This window comes from Mytilus trossulus, chromosome 11 (genome assembly GCF_036588685.1).
Source record: "Mytilus trossulus isolate FHL-02 chromosome 11, PNRI_Mtr1.1.1.hap1, whole genome shotgun sequence".
NCBI lineage: Eukaryota > Metazoa > Mollusca > Bivalvia > Mytilida > Mytilidae > Mytilus > Mytilus trossulus.
The window spans coordinates 7,526,584-7,547,076 of record NC_086383.1 but is presented as its reverse complement, the minus strand read 5'-3'; the positions used below and the strand labels follow the sequence as shown (position 1 = coordinate 7,547,076).

Here is a 20,493-nt window from a genome sequence, read left to right as displayed (position 1 = left end):
CATTAGGGGGCATTAAGTGTTACCCTTGATAGTATGTCTGTCTGTCTGTCAAAAGTTTGGTTTCCATACTCTTAATTTTAGTTTGCGTCATACAAATTTTATGAAATTCTTACTCAAGATGCTAAGGGCTGTTCCAGAAAATACTATGTCCCCCCCAGGGAAGGCAATTTTTTTAAATATTATGTGGGTGGTTGTATTTGAAATACCAAAATGCAAAGGGAGTGCTGTTCTAATTAAATTTTATTTTTGTGGGTGGTGGGGGTTAAAAAAAAGTGCCGTCCCTGGGGGGGACGTAGTATTTTCTGGAACAGCCCTAAGCATCAATTTTAGCAGACAGAGTTTGTATTTTGACAGTGATTCATTTACAGTTCTAGAGATGTGCCCCTTTCTAACTTGGAAAAGCTGCTTCAAGTTCTTATTCTTGCGATACTAAGGTAGTTTGTCTTCCTAAAACTTAAGTTTGCCTACACCAATTATTATGAAAATTATACACAATGCTTATTACCATAAAACACAGGTCAAGTTTGAAATTGTTGGGATCATTTTACCATATTAGAGTCCTGCCCCTTTACAATGTAAAAATTGCTGAATTTTCGTTTTCATATTCTATCTTAGTTTGTCTCGATTAAATGATATGAAACTTAAAAACAAAACACAGATGGAGTTTTATTTTGTTTGCATCACTTTCATCACTCGAAATTATGGATGTAAATGCTTAACTGTAATTACACGGAAATATATAAATGAACAAAATTAATAATTGCTCAAGACTAACAAAGGTCAGAGGCTCCTGAATTGGGACAGGCCCAGAAATGCAGTGGGGTTAACCATGTGTTTTTAAAATCTCAACCCTCCCCCTATACCTGTAGCCAATGTAGAAAAATTAAACGCACAGCAATACGCATAATTGAACTCTTGTGTAAAAGAAGTCTGAATTTGATGTTAGAATGGGTAACTGATACATATTAACAAATGACTATTAGTAGTTAATAACATGCCAGGTCCAGCCCTTAATTAAACTGAAAGATTGTCTTCATCATTTGAATATTGAACATTATTCCTCCCTTTGAGGATTAAGTATCATACTATCATAAAATATGAACAGAATGTAACGGCTGCATCATGAAAACAACTGGCTTTAGAACAAATGTGTTTATTTCTGATGCAAAGACCCTTAGAAGTGAATCAAGCTATGCCAACTTCAGTTATACAGACTTTTTTTCTTAACACTTCAAGCTAATGGGATGATTTTTATCCTGTGAGTTAACCAAGATGGGTTCCAGATCAAGTTTAAGTTTTGTTCTCCTTGGCTAAATTTTGCCAAAATAAGGGGCTTTGTGGACTTGGATAAATTGTTGAAAATCAGTTATTTGCTTTCAGATATTGGGCTGATTATTGGTGTGTGAGTTACTCATGATGAGTTACAGATCAACTTTAAGTTTGGTTACGCTTTACTAATTTCTGCCAAAATTAAGGGTTTACAACTTGAAAATTGTTTAAAATCGCAGTTATACGGATATTTTTCTACATGCCTTCAAATTTTCAGCTGATATGTGAGACTACCATCATGTTTGTGTACACATGTGTTATTGAAATTGCAAATTTTTTCATCTTTTTGAAAAGGGGCCATTCTTCGCGCTTCGACACGTCTAATTTATCATAGGCCCAGTTTTCAAGTTGATCAACTTTGTTTACTACAAAAATGAAATGTATGGGGTTCTTTGGTATACTAAATCTAACAATATATTTAGATTTCTGATTTTTGGGCCCTGTTATTAAATTGGTCTACATTGAGGTCAAAATGGTCAAAAATTAAAAATCAAAATTGAATTCTTGGGATTCTTTGATATGCTGAATCAATCCATGGCCATATGATTAGACGATATACGTTTAGTGTCCTGAAATATAAAATTTATTTGTATGAGGCTTAGAAACGGGGTAAATGCGAGGTTCTACCAAGCATTTCCCCCATTTCGTGCCAAATACAAATAAATTTCATATTTCAAGACACTATAAGTATATTGTTTTTATACTGAAATCGATAAAAAATAAAAAAAAATAAAATAAAATATGTAACAAGTATTGTTAAAAAAAAGTTTTTGGAATTTCCCTCTTGCAAAACCATATTGGGGTATTTCCCTATGACTAGTGACGGTAGGACATTGACATTTTAAGGAATTAGAAAGTGAAAATGAATTGTTTCTCGTTTTGTTTATATAGATTAGACCGTTGGTTTTCCCGTTGGAATGGTTTTACACTAGTAATTTTGGGGCCCTTTATAGCTTGTTGTTCGGTGTGAGCCAAGGCTCCGTGTTGAAGGCCGTACTTTAACCTATAATGGTTTACTTTTTAAATTGTTACTTGGATGGAGAGTTGTCTCTTTGGCACTCACACCACATCTTCCTATATCTATTAATTAATAACAAAATAAACATGGTATATAAATTACCAATTTGAAGACATAAGTTTAAATTCATAAAAGTTTGACAATTGTTACTACATGTCATGGTTGTGACGTGACGTTGATGAAATACAGTAGTTCCGGTAAGAAGGCGGGGATTATAGGTTAGTTGAGGTCATTGTATAAAGCTTACATTTATACGTATAGTTTTATCTGTATAGTAAAATAGCTGATTGCAGTATCGAATTAGATTTTGGATATTGGACCATAACAGGTAAACAATTTTTTTTTCAAGTTCATTAGACCACATTCATTTTGTGTCGGAAACCTATGCTGTTTCAACTATTTGCATATGACTGTTAGTGTTGCTATTCAGCAATTGCAACTCGTTCAAAAATTTGACCAAATTGCAATTTGTTTTATTAAACCAAACTGTTCCAACTGGTTAAAATATTGAACAAAATGTGAAAGTGCAAGTTGAAAAAATAAAACATACTTACAATCCTATACTAACTCCACTTTAATAATGTTGTGACAAAGAAAGTGTATCAGTTTTACTTTATATAGGTATATCAGTCATTTCCAAACCAAAGGAGTCTCTCATTATTTTGAATTGCTATAAAAATGTCCAAACTAAGCTTTCATAAAGTTTTTCTAAAACTATTCTATATTCATAAGAATCAGATATCATTTGTTATTTTACTGGATATATGATGTTTTATTTAAATTTGCTATAGATAAGTTTCCATGGGGAGATAACATAAAATATTATTCTTATGAATAAAGACTTGAAAAGAAAAAAATGATTATCTCTCCATCGACACTTCCTAACATATTGCAATTTTACACATTTTACTGAATATGTAATGTTTTAATTCACATAATGTCTGCTTCTTATGAATATAGAATACTTTTAGAAAGAAAAACTTTATGAAAGCTTAGTTTAGACATTTTTATAGCAATTCAAAATAATAATATTTCCTTTAGCATGGAAATGACTTTTATATACCTAAACAAACTGATAAACTAATTTTGCCATAACATCATTAAAGTGGAGTAAAGTCTTATAGGATTGTAAGTATTGTAATTTCATTCGTTTAAACGGGCAGTGCATTAGAGTGAAATTAATTTCTCCTGGGTGTTTTCATCAATGTAACATAGAGGGCGTTAGGTTTTCCCGCTTCAAAATTATTTTCGCGGTTCTTTATTGCCCATGTAATCATTCAGCCAGACACCGTCAATCTGAACAGTTCGCTTTTCTCTTGGTAAATTTTCATCTTGAACTTAGCCATGGATCCAGAGAATCCAACACCTCTTGAAGAATCTCCTGATGTTTCATTGCAGGACATCTTTAGAGCTGTCAAACAACAAGGTGATATAAACGCTAAACTCCGTCAGGAGTTTATTGATTTAAAAAATGAGGTTCAGGGGTCCTCTTTAGCTGTCGCGTCCCAAGTTAAAAAACTCAAAGTTGATAATGAATATCACTGGAAATATGAGGGTAATAAAGTGCAGCATACACTTAATTCTGAATTTGTAGAAGACCTTAATCAAGTAATTTGGGCTATTGAACATTGCAATTCAGACTACGCCCGTGAAAGTGTTGTTGATGTTATTGACAAGCTTAAAAAACGTAACAAATTGATTAAGATTGCTGATAGCAGTGAGGGTGGTTGGGATACTGTTAGGCAGTATGAGACAAACCCGGTTGCAAGTGACACCGAGGATGAAAACAAAATCACCAAAGCAGAAAATAGAGCTATTAAAAAGCGCAAATTCAAGGCTTCAAAAAAGGGTAAATCTTCTTCTAATTATGTAAATAATTCTGCTCAGAATGTACCTAATATTCCAGCAAAATTCCAACAGCAGCCCTTTCGAGAACCTCAATCCGGTTGGTATTCCGGATTCCCGTTATATTCAAACATGCCCAGCACGAGCGGAAGTCAGCCTAGAGTTCAACAAGGAGCCTGCTATGGTTGTGGATCTAACCAACACTGGAGGAATAGATGCCCATTCAATCCTAAAGCAGTCGGCAAGCCAAAAACGGAATGATTTCATAAAAGATGAGTATTTAAATATTTCTAGTGATAGAAAGTTTATTGGCTCAATTCTAATGGATCTATCTAAGGCTTTCGATTGTCTCCCTCACGATCTTCTACTGCTTAAGCTTGAAGCATATGGTCTTTCAACTTCCTCATTAAAACTCATTAAAAATTACTTATCTAACAGGAAACAATGTGTTCGAGTTGGCTCTAGTCTGAGCAATTGGCAAAACATATACAAAGGAGTACCACAAGGTTCTATTCTAGGTCCTATACTGTTTAACATCTTCATTAATGACATATTTCACTTCACCACAAACAGTTCACTCTACAATTATGCTGATGACAACACATTATCTTATGCAAATAGAGATATAGACACCGTTATCTCCACACTTGAAAAAGACAGTTTGGCTCTAATAGAATGGTTTTCTTCCAATCAAATGAAGGCAAACCCTGAAAAATTTCAAGCTTTGGCAATTGGCAAAAAAACAATGGGCAAAAACATTACATTTGATCTAGCAGGTAACAAAATAAAATGTGAAAAAGAGGTCAAACTATTAGGCATCACCATTGACTTTGAACTAAATTTTAACACGCATATATCAAACATCTGCAAAAAAGCATCAAGACAACTAAATGTATTAAAAAGACTTGGCAAATACTTAAACAAACTTGGAAAATTAACAATATATCACTCCTTTATCATGTCAAACTTTAATTTCTGTTCATTGTCCTGGCATTTCTGCAGCGAGGCCAACACTAAAAAAATTGAAAAAGTACAAGAAAGAGCACTTCGCTTCATTTACCAGGATCACAACAGCACATATGAAGACTTACTTTTAAAATCAAAAATGCCATCACTTAAAGTAAGACGCCTAAGAACCATGGCAATAGAGGTCTTTAGAACACTCAATCATGAAAATCCAGTATACCTCCATGACCTTATAAATATTAAAAAAACAAAATATTCTTTCAGATACCAAAATTTAGCTGAAATACCAGACGTAAGAACAACAAGGTATGGCTTGAAATCTTTCAGATATTCTGCTGCCAAACTATGGAATGAGTTGCCAAACCACTTCAGAACTGAAACATCTTTTACCCAATTCAAGAGTCTAATAAACTCATGGAATGGCAACTCATGCCATTGCAATGCATGTGCATAGTTTTATATTTTATGTTATAGCTTGAAATATAACAGTGCTGCTTCTTGTGAATGTTTGCTAAGCTTTTTATAATTTGTGAATGCTGTGCTTTAGTTTTTATGTTTGCTTTTAGTGCTTATGCATGTGTATAATATAGTATTTAATAGTGCAGCCTAAATGTGCATGAAATGTATGTTCTATGTCTTTTATGTTTTAATATTTGTATTGTGTATTATTGTTATGTAAATGTATGCGTTTGTCGGTTATAAAAGCTCAGAGAACTTATGTTTATTTGTTATATGACATGCCGACTATAAATAAAGCTTTGAATTGAATTGATAGTCAATCGAGTGCACACTATCTTACACACGATTATTTTGAATATGAGAAAATTATCGTTAAAGGTAGATTAAAGAGACATATTGATTTTTGGTATAGCATTGGTTGTTATGATTTCATTATTGATACTATTTTACACGGATATAAAATACCTTTTTATACCACACCGCCTTCCGCTTGTTTACAAAACAATCGTTCTGCTTTAACACAGTGATTTTGTTTTAGAAGCTATTGATGATCTTTTGATAAGAGGACTTATTATTGAATGTACTAATGATAAACCATTAGTTGTAAATCCTCTAACTGTTTCTGTTCAAAACAATGGTAAAAAACGTTTAATTTTAGATCTACGTCATGTAAATTTGCATCTGTGGAAGACATCTGTGAAATTTGAAGATATCCGTGTAGCTATGCAATTTATTAAACAAGATTTTTATTGTTTTAAGTTTGATATACATTCAGCTTATCACCATTTAGACATATACGAGCCGCATACAGATTACCTTGGTTTTTCTTGGACATATGGTGAAAGTACAAAGTATTTTAAATTTCTCGTCCTACCTTTTGGATTGAGTTCTGCCTGTTATATATTTACCAAAGTCACCAGGCCGCTAATTAAAAAATGGAGAGGTGAGGGTAAACAAATTCTTATGTATTTAGATGATGGATTTGGCACCCATTCTGATATTAATTCGTGTACAGATATTGCCGCACAAGTTAAACAAGATCTTATTGATAGTGGGTTTGTACCCAAGGTTGAAAAATTCATGTGGTCTCCCAGTAAAACATTGATATATTTAGGCTATTTTATTGATACAGACAAAGCTATTCTGAGCATTCCAGTTGAGAGACTGTCAAAATTGTTTGATACTATTATACAAGTTGAACAATCTTTAGGTAATTTAGGTAGAGTTTATGTGAGAACTATAGCTTCCGTTATTGGCCAGATTATATCCATGTCGTATGTTATAGGAAATGTGGCTTATATTTTGACTAAATATCTTAGTATTGATGTAATGTCAGCTTGTTCTTGGAAATCTTATATTGAACTTTCAGCTCAAAGTAAAGAGCAGCTTATATTCTGGAAGAAAAATATTAAATGTGTTAATTTTAAACATTTTGTATCCGATTTTTCGTGTCACACTATTGTTTATAGTGATGCTAGTGGCACTGGATATGGTGGATACACAGTAGAAAATCCTAAGAATATTGCTCATGGTATGTGGCATGAAACCGATGTACACCGTAGTTCTACTTGGAGAGAACTTACGGCTGTTGAATGTGTATTGCATTCTTTGATAGATTTTATGAGTGATAAACGCATTAAATGGTTTACGGGTAACCAAAACGTTGTTTCAATTGTTCATAAAGACAGTATGAAGCCTGATTTGCAAGATATTGCATATGACATTTTTGTGACTTGTTTAAAGTACAACGTGTCCTTAGAGGTTGAATGGATACCCAGGGCTCAGAATGAAATTGCAGACTATATTAGTCGTATCATAGACACTGATGACTGGGGTATTGCAGTACACGTTTTTATACGACCGCAAATTTTGAAAAAAATTTCGTCGTATATTGCTATCACGTTGGCGTCGTCGTCGTCGTCGTCGTCGTCGTCCGAATACTTTTAGTTTTCGCACTCTAACTTTAGTAAAAGTGAATAGAAATCTATGAAATTTTAACACAAGGTTTATGACCATAAAAGGAAGGCTGGTATTGATTTTGGGAGTTTTGGTCCCAACATTTTAGGAATTAGGGGCCAAAAAGGGCCCAAATAAGCATTTTCTTGGTTTTCGCACTATAACTTTAGTTTAAGTTAATAGAAATCTATGAAATTTTGACACAAGGTTTATGACCACAAAAGAAAGGTTGGGATTGATTTTGGGAGTTTTGGTTTCAACAGTTTAGGAATTAGGGGCCAAAAAAGGGCCCAAATAAGCATTATTCTTGGTTTTCGCACAATAACTTTAGTTAAAGTAAATAGAAATCAATGAAATTTAAACACAATGTTTATGACCACAAAAGGAAGGTTGGTATTGATTTTGGGAGTTTCGGTCCCAACAGTTTAGGAATTAAATAGGGGCCAAAAAGGGACCCAAATAAGCATTTTTCTTGGTTTTCCCACCATAGCGTTAGTATAAGTGAATAGAAATCTATGAAATTTAAACACAAGGTTTATGACTCTAAAAGGAAGGTTGGTATTGATTTTGGGAGTTTTGGTCCCAACAGTTAAGGAAAAAGGGGCCCAAAGGGTCCAAAATTAAACTTTGTTTGATTTCATTAAAATTGAATAATTGGGGTTCTTTAATATGCCGAATCTAACTATGTATGTAGATTCTTAATTTTTGGTCCCGTTTTCAAATTGGTCTACATTAAGGTCCAAAGGGTCCAAAATTAAATTTAGTTTGATTTTAACAAAAATTGAAACCTTGGGGTTCTTTGATATGCCGAATCTAAAAATGTACTTAGATTTTTGATTATTGGCCCAGTTTTCAAGTTGGCCCAAATCGAGGTCCAAAATTAAACATTGTTTGATTTCATCAAAAATTGAATAATTGGGGTTCTTTGATATGCCAAATCTAACTGTGTATGTAGATTCTTAATTTTTGGTCCAGTTTTAAAATTGGTCTAAATTAAAGTGCAAAGGGTCCAAAATTAAACTAAGTTTGATTTTAACAAAAATTAAATTCTTGGGCCTCTTTGATATGCTGAATCTAAACATGTACTTAGATTTTTGATTATGCGCCCAGTTTTCAAGTTGGTCCAAATCAGGATCTAAAATTATTATATTAAGTATTGTGCAATAGCAAGTCTTTTCAATTGCACAGTATTGTGCAATGGCAAGAAATATCTAATTTCACAATATTGTGAAATAGCAAATTTTTTTTTAATTAAGAGTTATCTTTCTTTGTCCAGTATAGTAAGCAAGAAATATCTGCAAGAATTTTTTTTAATTGGAGTTATCTTTCTTTGTCCAGAATCAACTTAAATTTCTCATTTGAAATTTCATAAATAAAAAGAAAATTTCTTCAAACATTTTTTTGAGAGGATTAATATTCAACAGCATAGTGAATTGCTCTAAGAGAAAACAAAAATTTTAAGTTCATTTGAATACATTCATTCTGTGTCAGAAACCTATGCTGTGTCAACTATTTAATCACAATCCAAATTTAGAGCGGAATCCAGCTTGAATGTTGTGTCCATACTTGCCCCAACCGTTCAGGGTTCAACCTCTGCGGTCGTATAAAGCTACGCCCTGCGAAGCATCTGGTCTTTATTTTAAAAGGCCAGTGTGAGATATTTTTCTCACTTTTTTATGAAACTGCAACATTCAGCCAAACTAGGATTTGGTTCTGAATATGTTTTAATATGATATGGCAACAGGGATTTTACAAAATTTTCTTTTGCAATTTAGAATTATGTGCAATCCCTAAACATTGACCTGGCAATTCAGAACTGAACTCCGCAATAATAAAGTATTGTATGGACGTCCTTCAACATATATTGAGTACAGGCATAATTCTGAATTGGAATAGACTTGAAAGCTGCTAAACTAAAAAAATCTGTAAAAGGTTTGGCTGATTGTTTGTGAACTTCAGGAGAAAGAAGAGTGCTTCTTTCTTTGCCTTGATTTTTGTTTTTTTGAAAGTCTGAAAAAATTAAATCATTGATATAGCTTTGAGAGGGGAATCCAGCACAGTTACAAAAAAAATCATGTTTTCATCCTTTTCTTTCAAGTCCTCACCATTTCCAGTTCGCCAGAAAATGAAAGCCAAGCCATTGAACAATTCCTTTGCTGGTAGTGCTACCACTAGTGGAACAGCTAGAAAGATATTAGAAACATTGGAAAAAATGACAACACCTCTTGGAGTGAGTATTATTAAAGGGTGACATTCTATGTTAAATTAAAAAAATAAATCTATAAAAATTGGTATTAAGAATGAGAAATAAAATGATTTTGACAAAATGGTTTTAATGTTTTTTCAATAAGCCCTAATTGATTTTTAAAAGAACTTTATGTCTTTCTTGAATTCAGCTCAAAAAGTAAACTGACTTTGGCATGCTGATTTGTTTTGTCAAACTTTAATAAACATTTCTAAACCATCAAAATCAATGTGTCATCATGTCATAGGTCTGCACTTGTTTACCTTAAATCTGTTCTCCTAAACACTGGCACCAGTTCACATTGTCATTTCTTTAAATATAAAGTAAAAAATAATCTATATATAAATACTTTTGGTTATATTTTTCTTCCAAATTGTAATAGTATTCTTCATACTGATGTTTATATTTAATTTAATTTATTGAAATACAAATATATGGTTTTATTCTACTTGGTAGGATGCAAGGAAAATACCAGTTGATGATACAGTAATGCAGAGCTTGAGTTCATCATTTTCCTTTACTGTAAGTGTAAACAGAAATAGCTTATTGCCAAATTTTTCATATAAGAAAGAAAGGGTACTATATTAGCAAACTATTATGAGATAGAAACTGATGGATGTTGTCTTAATAAGGAGATGTGGTATGATTGCCAATTACATTTAGACAAAGGTCCAGGATGGTCTTTACAACTGACACTGGGATGGCCAGTAAGCCCAGTTTAAATGGATATGTTGTGGACTAAGACTTGTCTGCTCTTTATGAAATACAGCATACATTTTCAATATACAAAATTGAAAATCAATAGCCTGTATTTAGATAGAACACATTTGTTATATATAACTTTTTGTAAACCAAGGCCTTTTGATCAGTACTTAGAATATGAAATATACCTATTGTTGCCACACAAGAATCAAGGGATCTAATTATACATCTATAGCCTCATTATCAAAGCTTGTCAATCTGTTATTACATTAGTCTTAAGAAATGAGTTGAATACTGTACTTGTATAAACTCTCAGTCAATTGTCCTTTTACAAGGCCCCTATGCTATCAAATGTATCCTCAGTGTTCAGTTGCATTCAAATTCCCTTCCCAATATGAACAGTCCTTATTGCAGGACCTTTTATTTGAATTTGCTGTTAATCATGTCCTGAACATTTATGAAATATTTGTCTCTAGCCAAGCATGTGAATAAAAAACAAATAGTCAAGCTATTGATGTAAGGTTTTCAAATTTCAGCCATCAGTATATAGAAGGCCAACAAGACACAGTATAGGAAATTACATGAATACATCAAGAGAATTGCAGGTAAATATAGAATATATTTATATTTGAGTTATAAGGCTTTTAAGTTTTGACATTAAGCAAATGTATTGCATATTTTAAAGGAGAAAGCTTTGACACTTTATACAATAGACAGAATAGAAATGTTCCATGTGACCTACATAGTTAATATTGAGAAATTAACTTGCTATGGTCTTGTATAATTTACAGACTCCAAATAGAGGTCCACCATTACAAAGAGTGAGTACTCCCGGATCAGCTTCTATTGCTGCCAATCTCCAGAGATTTGTACCAACCAGAGAAAGCACTGAAACAACAGGCAGTTATCAGTTACCAGGGTACGTTTTATTTTAATGATTTAAATTACTGAATTAGAGCATTCATGTTAAACATCAAAGAAGAGTTAATAAATTACTATTAAATAGAAACTTTAAAACAGATGTGATGCATTCACAATGATAGTAGTCCTTTGAGTCGGTATAGAAAAAACACAAAAGTTCTTTAAAAGCTTATCTTTTAAGGACAGTTAAAAGACCTACATATAGCAAATTAAATGACGGTTTCATGAATTTTACATCATATTTTGTCCAGTAACAATTTCAAACTATTTTTTTGCGTTCCTGAAAGTTTTTCACAAAAAGAAAATAAGGAGATGTGGTATGATTGCCAATGAGACAACTATCTACCAATGTTCAAATAAAATTAATGTCACAAATCAGTCTAGAGAATGGGTGAATCAGATATTAAGCATTTTGTGAATTTGGTGTAGTACAAAATAGTATTTATATCAGTCGTTTGCAGAACATTGATAAAAGAAAACCCAACAGGTAGCTTTTTTTCAGGTAGTTTTTAGTATGATGATTGCTATAGACAACTCACAAGTTAGTTCTTGGTGATTGTTGGTATTAGTCTTTTTAGGAAAATTTATATTTAAAATATTTATCAAATTATGTATGAAAAATTGTTGGTCAGGCAGACAATTAGCCTCTTGTTGATACCTCAGATGCTATATTCATATTGATTTGTTTGAATTAATCAGTTTATTTGTGAAAACTTGTAGAAAAGCAGTTCTCTTTTTATAATACTCTTTTTATAATACTCTTTTCTTTTATGCATTATAAAAGATAATTGTTTTTTACATAGATCTTCTCAAAAAGATCCTGGAATGTCCTCAACTAATACTCAGGGAGGAAAAATGAAGAGCAAAAAGTTTACATCACATCATGTTGCCTCTAGAAAAGATGAAGATGAAGATGAGCCCTATGAAATGCCACAGTTAAGGACAGAGTTCACACTGCCAGTCAAAGACATGCCTACTTTCAATTTCAATATGCCAAAGTCTACACCTCAGCGTACAACAATAGATTTGTCTAGTCAAGCTTACACCTTCTCAACACCTATACAGAAAATGCCTGTTACGCCTACAGATACACCTACAGGTCCACCTAAGATGGTTTGAAGAATACTAAATACACAAGCCTTGTTTATTGTGTTAAAATTTATTATTTGAAAGTTATTCACATAGACTTCTGATTCACAGATGTTTTATATAATAAAATATCTACCTGATTTTAATTTAAAAATAAATCTTAAAGCTCAAGTCATTTGGTCCTTTTGGTTTAACCCTTAGATATAAAATTGTTTTATGCAATGAAATTGCTAAATTTTACTTTAAAACATGAAATAATACTTTCTCACAAGAAAAATACTTCATTTTTTAAAAATCTTTTAAATATAATGCTATTGACTTATGGTCTCCCCATACTCAAATACATACATATTTGTAAATAACAGTTGTTAACTGTCTGACAACAGATAAACAGCCATTGGAGAAAGAAGTAAACAATGAATTGGGGAAGAAAAGCTATTACTGAAAGAATAATATTCTCTTCAAGACACGGAACTGTGACCTCAGACATTGTTTAGGCATACAATAAAAGACTTTTGTTACTGTTTTAGAATAAATAATTGAAAAGACTTGTCCGTCAATTTTTTTAAAAATTTAATACACTACTATAAATATCATCATGACAGAGGAAAGTTAAATAAATCCAGTTGAAGTAAGAAGGCTTGATTCACAAAGGAATGAGAAAATTACCAGTTGATATGAATTGTTCAAGTTGTGATTTTATTGCTGTCATTTTTTCAACTCTTTAATTAACGACTCCAGTTTAAGATTATTGATATTTTTGCATGCACAGTGATTACATTCTACTTTCTGTTTTAAAGGACTTCAAGTTCAGTTCACCAATCCAACAAGGAGATGGATCATCATCACCCACCAAATCAAAAAGTGTAACATTTAATCTTGGTGATGATAATGACGTTCAAATGAAATACAACTATAAATCTTCAACTGTCTCAACCAGTAGCCTCACAGGTTCTCCAGTAGCACAAGGTATACATTATTTATTGGCAGGAAAAGTTATAAATCCTATCAGCTAAGCAAAATGTTTTAAAGTTCATTTCTTTAGGAAATAATCATGATTTGAAAAAAATAGACCTTTCTTGGCATAAGAATACCCTTTAAAACTAAGTTTGAACTGAATTTTGTTTTTAGAATAAAATTCACTATAATGTGACAGACAAGTTTTATTTTTTTATTATACATAAATCAATAACTACATGAATGGTGCTAATTGACGCCATGATTTGAAAAGATCAAGTTATTGTGACAACATATAAGATATTCAACATGGGTGCTAATTACTAGTTTTAATCTGGTTTTAAGGTTTTTCAAAGCCAGTTTCACAGACAAGTTTAAGCAGCAGTTCACCTTCCAGTGGTGGCTTCAAAGTGGCATCACAGTTAAAAACAGGAAGTGTTATGGATATTTTAGGAAAAAGTGGAAGTGCACAGAAAAAGTCCCCAGAAGGTAAAAAAAATGTTTAAATGCTATTTAACACATAATAATATTGAATACCACTATTTGTTATACGACCGCAAATTTTGAAAAAAATTTCGTCGTATATTGCTATCACGTTGGCGTCGTCGTCGTCCGAATACTTTTAGTTTGCGCACTCTAACTTTAGTAAAAGTGAATAGAAATCTATGAAATTTTAACACAAGGTTTATGACCATAAAAGGAAGGTTGGTATTGATTTTGGGAGTTTTGGTTTCAACAGTTTAGGAATTAGGGGCCAAAAAGGGCCCAAATAAGCATTTTCTTGGTTTTCGCACTATAACTTTAGTTTAAGTTAATAGAAATCTATGAAATTTTGACACAAGGTTGATGACCACAAAAGAAAGGTTGGGATTGATTTTGGGAGTTTTGGTTTCAACAGTTTAGGAATTAGGGGCCAAAAAAGGGCCCAAATAAGCATTATTCTGGGTTTTCGTACATTAACTTTAGTTTAAGTAAATAGAAATCAATGAAATTTTAACATAATGTTTATGACCACAAAAGGAAGATTGGTATTGATTTTGGGAGTTTAGGTCCCAACAGTTTAGGAATTAGGGGCCAAAAAGGGACCCAAATAAGCATTTTTCTTGGTTTTCGCACCATAACATTAGTATAATTAAATAGAAATCTATGAAATTTAAACACAACGTTAATGACCATAAAAGGAAAGTTGGTATTGACTTTGGGAGTTTTGATCCCAACAGTTTAGGAAAAAGGGGCCAAAAGGGTCCAAAATTAAACTTTGTTTGATTTCATCAAAATTGAATAATTGGGGTTCTTTGATATGCCAAATCTAACTGTGTATGTAGATTCTTAACTTTTGGTCCCGTTTTCAAATTGGCCTACATTAAGGTCCAAAGGGTCCAAAATTAAACTTAGTTTGATTTTAACAAAAATTGAAACCTTGGGGTTCTTTGGTATGCTGAATCTAAAAATGAACTTAGATTTTTTATTATTTGCCCAGTTTTCAAGTTGGCCCAAATCGGGGTCCAAAATTAAACTTTTTTGATTTCATCAAAAATTGAATAAATGGGGTTCTTTGATATGCCAAATCTAACTGTGTATGTAGATGCTTCATTTTTGGTCCCGTTTTCAAATTGGCCTACATTAAGGTCCAAAGAGTCCAAAATTAAACTAAGTTTGATTTTAACAAAAATTAAATTCTTGGGCCTCTTTGATATGCTGAATCTTAACATGTACTTAGATTTTTGATTATGGGCCCAGTTTTCAAGTTGGTCCAAATCAGGATCTAAAATTATTATATTAAGTATTGTGGAATAGCAAGTCTTTTCAATTGCACAGTATTGTGCAATGGCAAGAAATATCTTATTTCACAATATTGTGAAATAGCAAATTTTTTTTTAATTAGAGTTATCTTTCTTTGTCCAAAATAGTAAGCAAGAAATATCTTATTGCAAGATTTTTTTTTAATTGGAGTTATCTTTCTTTGTCCAGAATCAACTTAAATCTTTGTTATATACAATATACAATGTATATTCACTTTTTACTACCAACTGATAAATTTAAATAATCTTTACCATTCAGTGATAACAAGCAGTTTTTTTACATCTTAATATTTTATGATGTATTTAAATGAGTAGTTATTGTTGCAAACTCCATTAGAATATTTTAATTGAGATTAGTTTTGGAATAAGGGAAAGGGGGATGTGATTAAAAAATTGGGTTCAATTTTTCTCATTTGAAATTTCATAAATAAAAAGAAAATTTCTTCAAACATTTTTTTGAGAGGATTAATATTGAACAGCATAGTGAATTGCTCTAAGAGAAAACGAAAATTTAAGTTCATTAGAACACATTCATTCTGTGTCAGAAACCTATGCTGTGTCAACTATTTAATCACAATCCAAATTTAGAGCTGAATCCAGCTTGAATGTTGTGTCCATGCTTGCCCCAACCGTTCAGGGTTCAACCTCTGCGGTCGTATAAAGCTACGCCCTGCGAAGCATCTGGTTGCATTTAAAAAAGATATTTTCATCCTCTTACAACATTGATGAAGGTTTGTGAAAAATAGGATGAAGATAATTGAAGGAATAAAATATCCATATATACCTGGCAGGCAGTATTTATATTGAATCTCTTTTCACTGAGCCTAGTGTGAAAAAAAAGATGTATTTGGGTGAGAGGGCAATGCTAATGAGAACATTTACATTTATATGCAGAATGTCAATAAACATAACAAAATTCAGAAATATAAATGATTACTTTTAATTTCCCAGAAATTGTAGCACTCTGATATCCAGAGGAGTATTATGTTGATGATATCTTTAAAAGAAGCATCTACCTAATCGTGAAGAGCACTTTGGGAGGATGAGTATAAGTTTGTTTCTGTTCACTTAGTACATTTTGTTTATTTTACTTTGTAGCACCAAAGAATGATAGCTTAGCCAAGTTTGCTGTTAAAGGATGGACATGTGATATATGTCTTGTTGGCAACAAAGATGATTCAGATAAATGTGTAGCCTGCACATCGCCTCGACCAGGAGCCAAGACATGTAAATAATTTCAAACATTTTTATACGACCGCAAATTTTGAAAAAATTTCGTCGTATATTGCTATCATGTTTACGTCGGGGTCGGCGGCGTCCGAATACTTTTAGTTTTCGCACTCTAACTTTAGTAAAAGTGAATAGAAATCTATGAAATTTTAACACAAGGTATATGACCATAAAAGGAAGGTTGGTATTGATTTTGGGAGTTTTGGTCCCAACATTTTAGGAAATAGGGGCCAAAAAGGGCCCAAATAAGCATTTTCTTGGTTTTCCCACTATAACTTTAGTTGAAGTTAATAGAAATCTATGAAATTTTGACACAAGGTTTATGACCACAAAAGAAAGGTTGGGATTGATTTTGGGAGTTTTGGTTTCAACAGTTTAGGAATTAGGGGCCAAAAAAGGGCCCAAATAAGCATTATTCTTGGTTTTCGCACAATAACTTTAGTTTTAGTAAATAGAAATCAATGAAATTTAAACACAATGTTTATGACCACAAAAGGAAGATTGGTATTGATTTTGGGAGTTTAGGTCCCAACAGTTTAGGAATTAGGGGCCAAAAAGGGACCCAAATAAGCATTTTTCTTGGTTTTCGCAACATAACGTTAATAGAAATCTATGAAATTTAAACACAAGGTTTATGACCATAAAAGGAAGGTTGGTATTGATTTTGGGAGTTTTGGTCCCAACAGTTTAGGAAAAAGGGGCCCAAAGGGTCCAAAATTAAACTTTGTTTGATTTCATCAAAATTGAATAATTGGGGTTCTTTGATATGCCGAATCTAACTGTGTTTGTAGATTCTTAACTTTTGGTCCCGTTTTCAAATTGGTCTACATTAAGGTCCAAAGGGTCCAAAATTAAACTTAGTTTGATTTTGACAAAAAATGAATGGGTTGGGTTCTTTGATATGTTGAATCTAAAAATGTACTTAGATTCTTGATTATTGGCCCAGTTTTCAAGTTGGTCCAAATCTGGGTCCAAAATTAAACTTTATTTGATTTCATCAAAAATTGAATAAATGGGGTTCTTTGATATGCCAAATCTAACTGTGTATGTAGATTCTTCATTTTTGGTCCCATTTTCAAATTGGCATACATTAAGGTCTAAAGGGTCCATAATTAAACTAAGTTTGATTTTAACAAAAATTAAATTCTTGTGCCTCTTTGATATGCTGAGTCTAAACATGTACTTAGATTTTTGATTATGGGCCCAGTTTTCAAGTTGGTCCAAATCAGGATCTAAAATTATTATATTAAGTATTGTGCAATAGCAAGTCTTTTCAATTGCACAGTATTGTGCAATGGCAAGAAATATCTAATTTCACAATATTGTGAAATAGCAATTATTTTTTTTAATTAGAGTTATCTTTCTTTGTCCAGAATAGTAAGCAAGAAATATCTTATTGCAAGAATTTTTTTTTATTGGAGTTATCTTTCTTTGTCCAGAATCAACTTAAATCTTTGTTATATACAATATACAATCACTTTTTACTACCAACTGATAAATTTAAATAATCTTTACCATTCAGTGATAACAAGCAGTTTTTTTACATCTTAATATTTTATGATGTATTTAAATGAGTAGTTTAAGTTATTGTTGCAAACTCCATTAGAAAATTTTAATTGAGATTAGTTTTGGAATAAGGGAAAGGGGGATGTGATTAAAAAATTGGGTTCAATTTTTCTCATTTGAAATTTCATAAATAAAAAGAAATTTTCTTCAAACATTTTTTTGAGAGGATTAACATTCAACAGCATAGTGATTTGCTCTAAAAGAAAACAAAAATTTTAATTTCATTAGAACACATTCATTCTGTGTCAGAAACCTATGCTGTGTCAACTATGTAATAACAATCCAAATTTAGAGCTGAATCCAGCTTGAATGTTGTGTCCATACTTGCCCCAACTGTTCAGGGTTCAACCTCTGCGGTCGTATAAAGCTACGCCCTGCGGAGCAACTGGTTGTATATTTGGATTCCCTGTGGGGACCTCATGAAATTGATTGGTTTGCCAGTGATCATAACCATCGATTACCTGTATTTTACTCCAGGTATTGGAATGTACATTCAATGGGTATTGATGCGTTCACTGTCAATTGGCAAGGTATAAATGGGTGGTATGTTCCCCCAGTTTGCCTATTATTGAAAGTCCTTATGTACATGCAGCAGTGCAAGGCATATGGTACTGTTATTTTACCTTTGTGGAGATCGGCGAATTACTGGCCGTTTTTGTGTCCCAAAGGTGATGGATTTATTGATCAGGTGTTGGGTTTCTATTACCTACCTACTAACAAAGCTAACTTTTTACCTGGTAGAGGGAATAAATCGGTTTTTGGCAATATTGATTTACCATTTAAGGTGTTGGCTCTTAGAATGGATTTTAGGGAGACATTAAATTAACTATTAGTATTAACTTGGTGGTAGTTATTTATGTATTGGTTGACATTTTTATTGCATATTCTTTATTGTATTTTTCATTTTATTGGTGTACTGTATTATGTATTATATTGATGAACTATATCAAAATTTTGAAGGAACTACATATTTATTTAAAATTATGTTATCAAATATGTTTTTCCAGGTATTCAGAAACGATATTACAGAGTTACCAGATGATCTTGACAGCTATTTAGCAATTATTCCCGATTTGTTAGCGCAAAGTAAATCAGACAACACAGTAAAGAAATACTACTATGGTTTTTTGAGATGGAAAAAGTGGGCTGAAATCAACCATATTTCTGATGTCGATATTTTACCGACAAAACCGTTATATTTGGCTTTAAATTTAGCTTCTTTAGTGCAATTTTCTGCCACGTCTAGCCCCGTATGTGATGCATATTATAGTATAAAGTGGGCGCATTCGATTATTGGTGCAGATTCTCCTACAGATTCGCAACTAGTGAAATGTGTTTTTGAAGGCGCTAAAAGGAAATTAGGCTCACAAATCAAGAAGAAAGAGCCGATAACTCCTGAGTTATTGCAGGCTATGTATGATAAGTTTTTTTGTGTAGGAAATATTTTTTCACAACGTACCATTTTTGCATGTATATTGGGATATGCAGGATTTATGCGTGTATCAGAATTGTTAAATTTGCGTTATTTTGATATCAATTTCAAATCATCCCACATTTCAATCTTCATCGAAAAAAGCAAGACGGATATTTACAGAGATGGAAACTGGTTGATTATTGCGAAGACCGGGACAACGTTGTGTCCAGTTCGAAATTTGGAATTATATATGCAATGGAGTGGTATTCAATCTGATTCAAATCTGTATTTATTCAGAAATTTGTCGCAAGTGAAAGGAAAATTTGTTTTTCGTTCAATGAATAAGCCTTTAAGCTACACAAGGATGAGGGATATTTTCATTGATGCTTTTTCACCATTTGTTCCCGATATAAAATCATATGGATTACATAGTTTACGATCTGGGGGTGCTACAGCCGCAGCGAGATTTGGAGTTTCAGACAGACTTTTTAAACGTCATGGACGTTGGAAGTCGGACACTTCAAAGGATGGCTATGTTAAAGACGATTTATCAGAACGTATGATCGTTTCCCAGAATTTGGGAATTTAACTTAAATTTCTTTTTGTTTTAATTAATTGCAATTTGGACTATATAGCATTTTCATACTATATTTATATTATAGCTTCCCTTTCTTTGGGTTCAGCATCGGCGTTGTCGTGCAACTATCCACTTTACAAAGTCTTTGGTATTTATTATAGCCTTTTTATGGCGTGTATATTCAGAGTTTATAAATATTTGGATATTTGGTACAAGTATTGATTATATTTGGAAATTTGGTACAAGTATTAATTAAACTTGGATATTTGGTACAAGTATTGGTTTTATGTCTACATTGATGGGTTGTTTATACCAGGAGAATTGTAATTTCATTCGTTTAAACGGGCAGTGCATTAGAGTGAAATTAATTTCTCCTGGGTGTTTTCATCAATGTAACATAGAGGGCGTTAGGTTTTC

The 20,493-nt window shown here is 32.3% G+C and overlaps 2 protein-coding genes across 2 annotated transcripts; both read left to right on the top strand.

Annotated features, from left to right (window-relative positions):
• The first annotated feature begins 4,514 nt into the window (after nt 1-4,514).
• LOC134689678 (uncharacterized) lies at nt 4,515-9,306 on the top strand. The gene is made up of 3 exons (XM_063549644.1): nt 4,515-4,968; nt 6,156-7,451; nt 9,269-9,306. The coding sequence occupies exons 1-3, from the start codon at nt 4,515-4,517 to the stop codon at nt 9,304-9,306; spliced, it is 1,788 nt and encodes a 595-aa protein (XP_063405714.1).
• Nucleotides 9,307-9,676: 370 nt separating this feature from the next.
• LOC134690681 (nuclear pore complex protein Nup153-like) lies at nt 9,677-19,218 on the top strand. The gene is made up of 9 exons (XM_063550678.1): nt 9,677-9,803; nt 10,275-10,340; nt 11,057-11,125; nt 11,312-11,439; nt 12,245-12,554; nt 13,331-13,499; nt 13,833-13,976; nt 16,388-16,516; nt 19,093-19,218. The coding sequence occupies exons 1-9, from the start codon at nt 9,699-9,701 to the stop codon at nt 19,125-19,127; spliced, it is 1,155 nt and encodes a 384-aa protein (XP_063406748.1). The 5' UTR covers nt 9,677-9,698; the 3' UTR covers nt 19,128-19,218.
• The last annotated feature ends 1,275 nt before the right edge of the window (nt 19,219-20,493 follow it).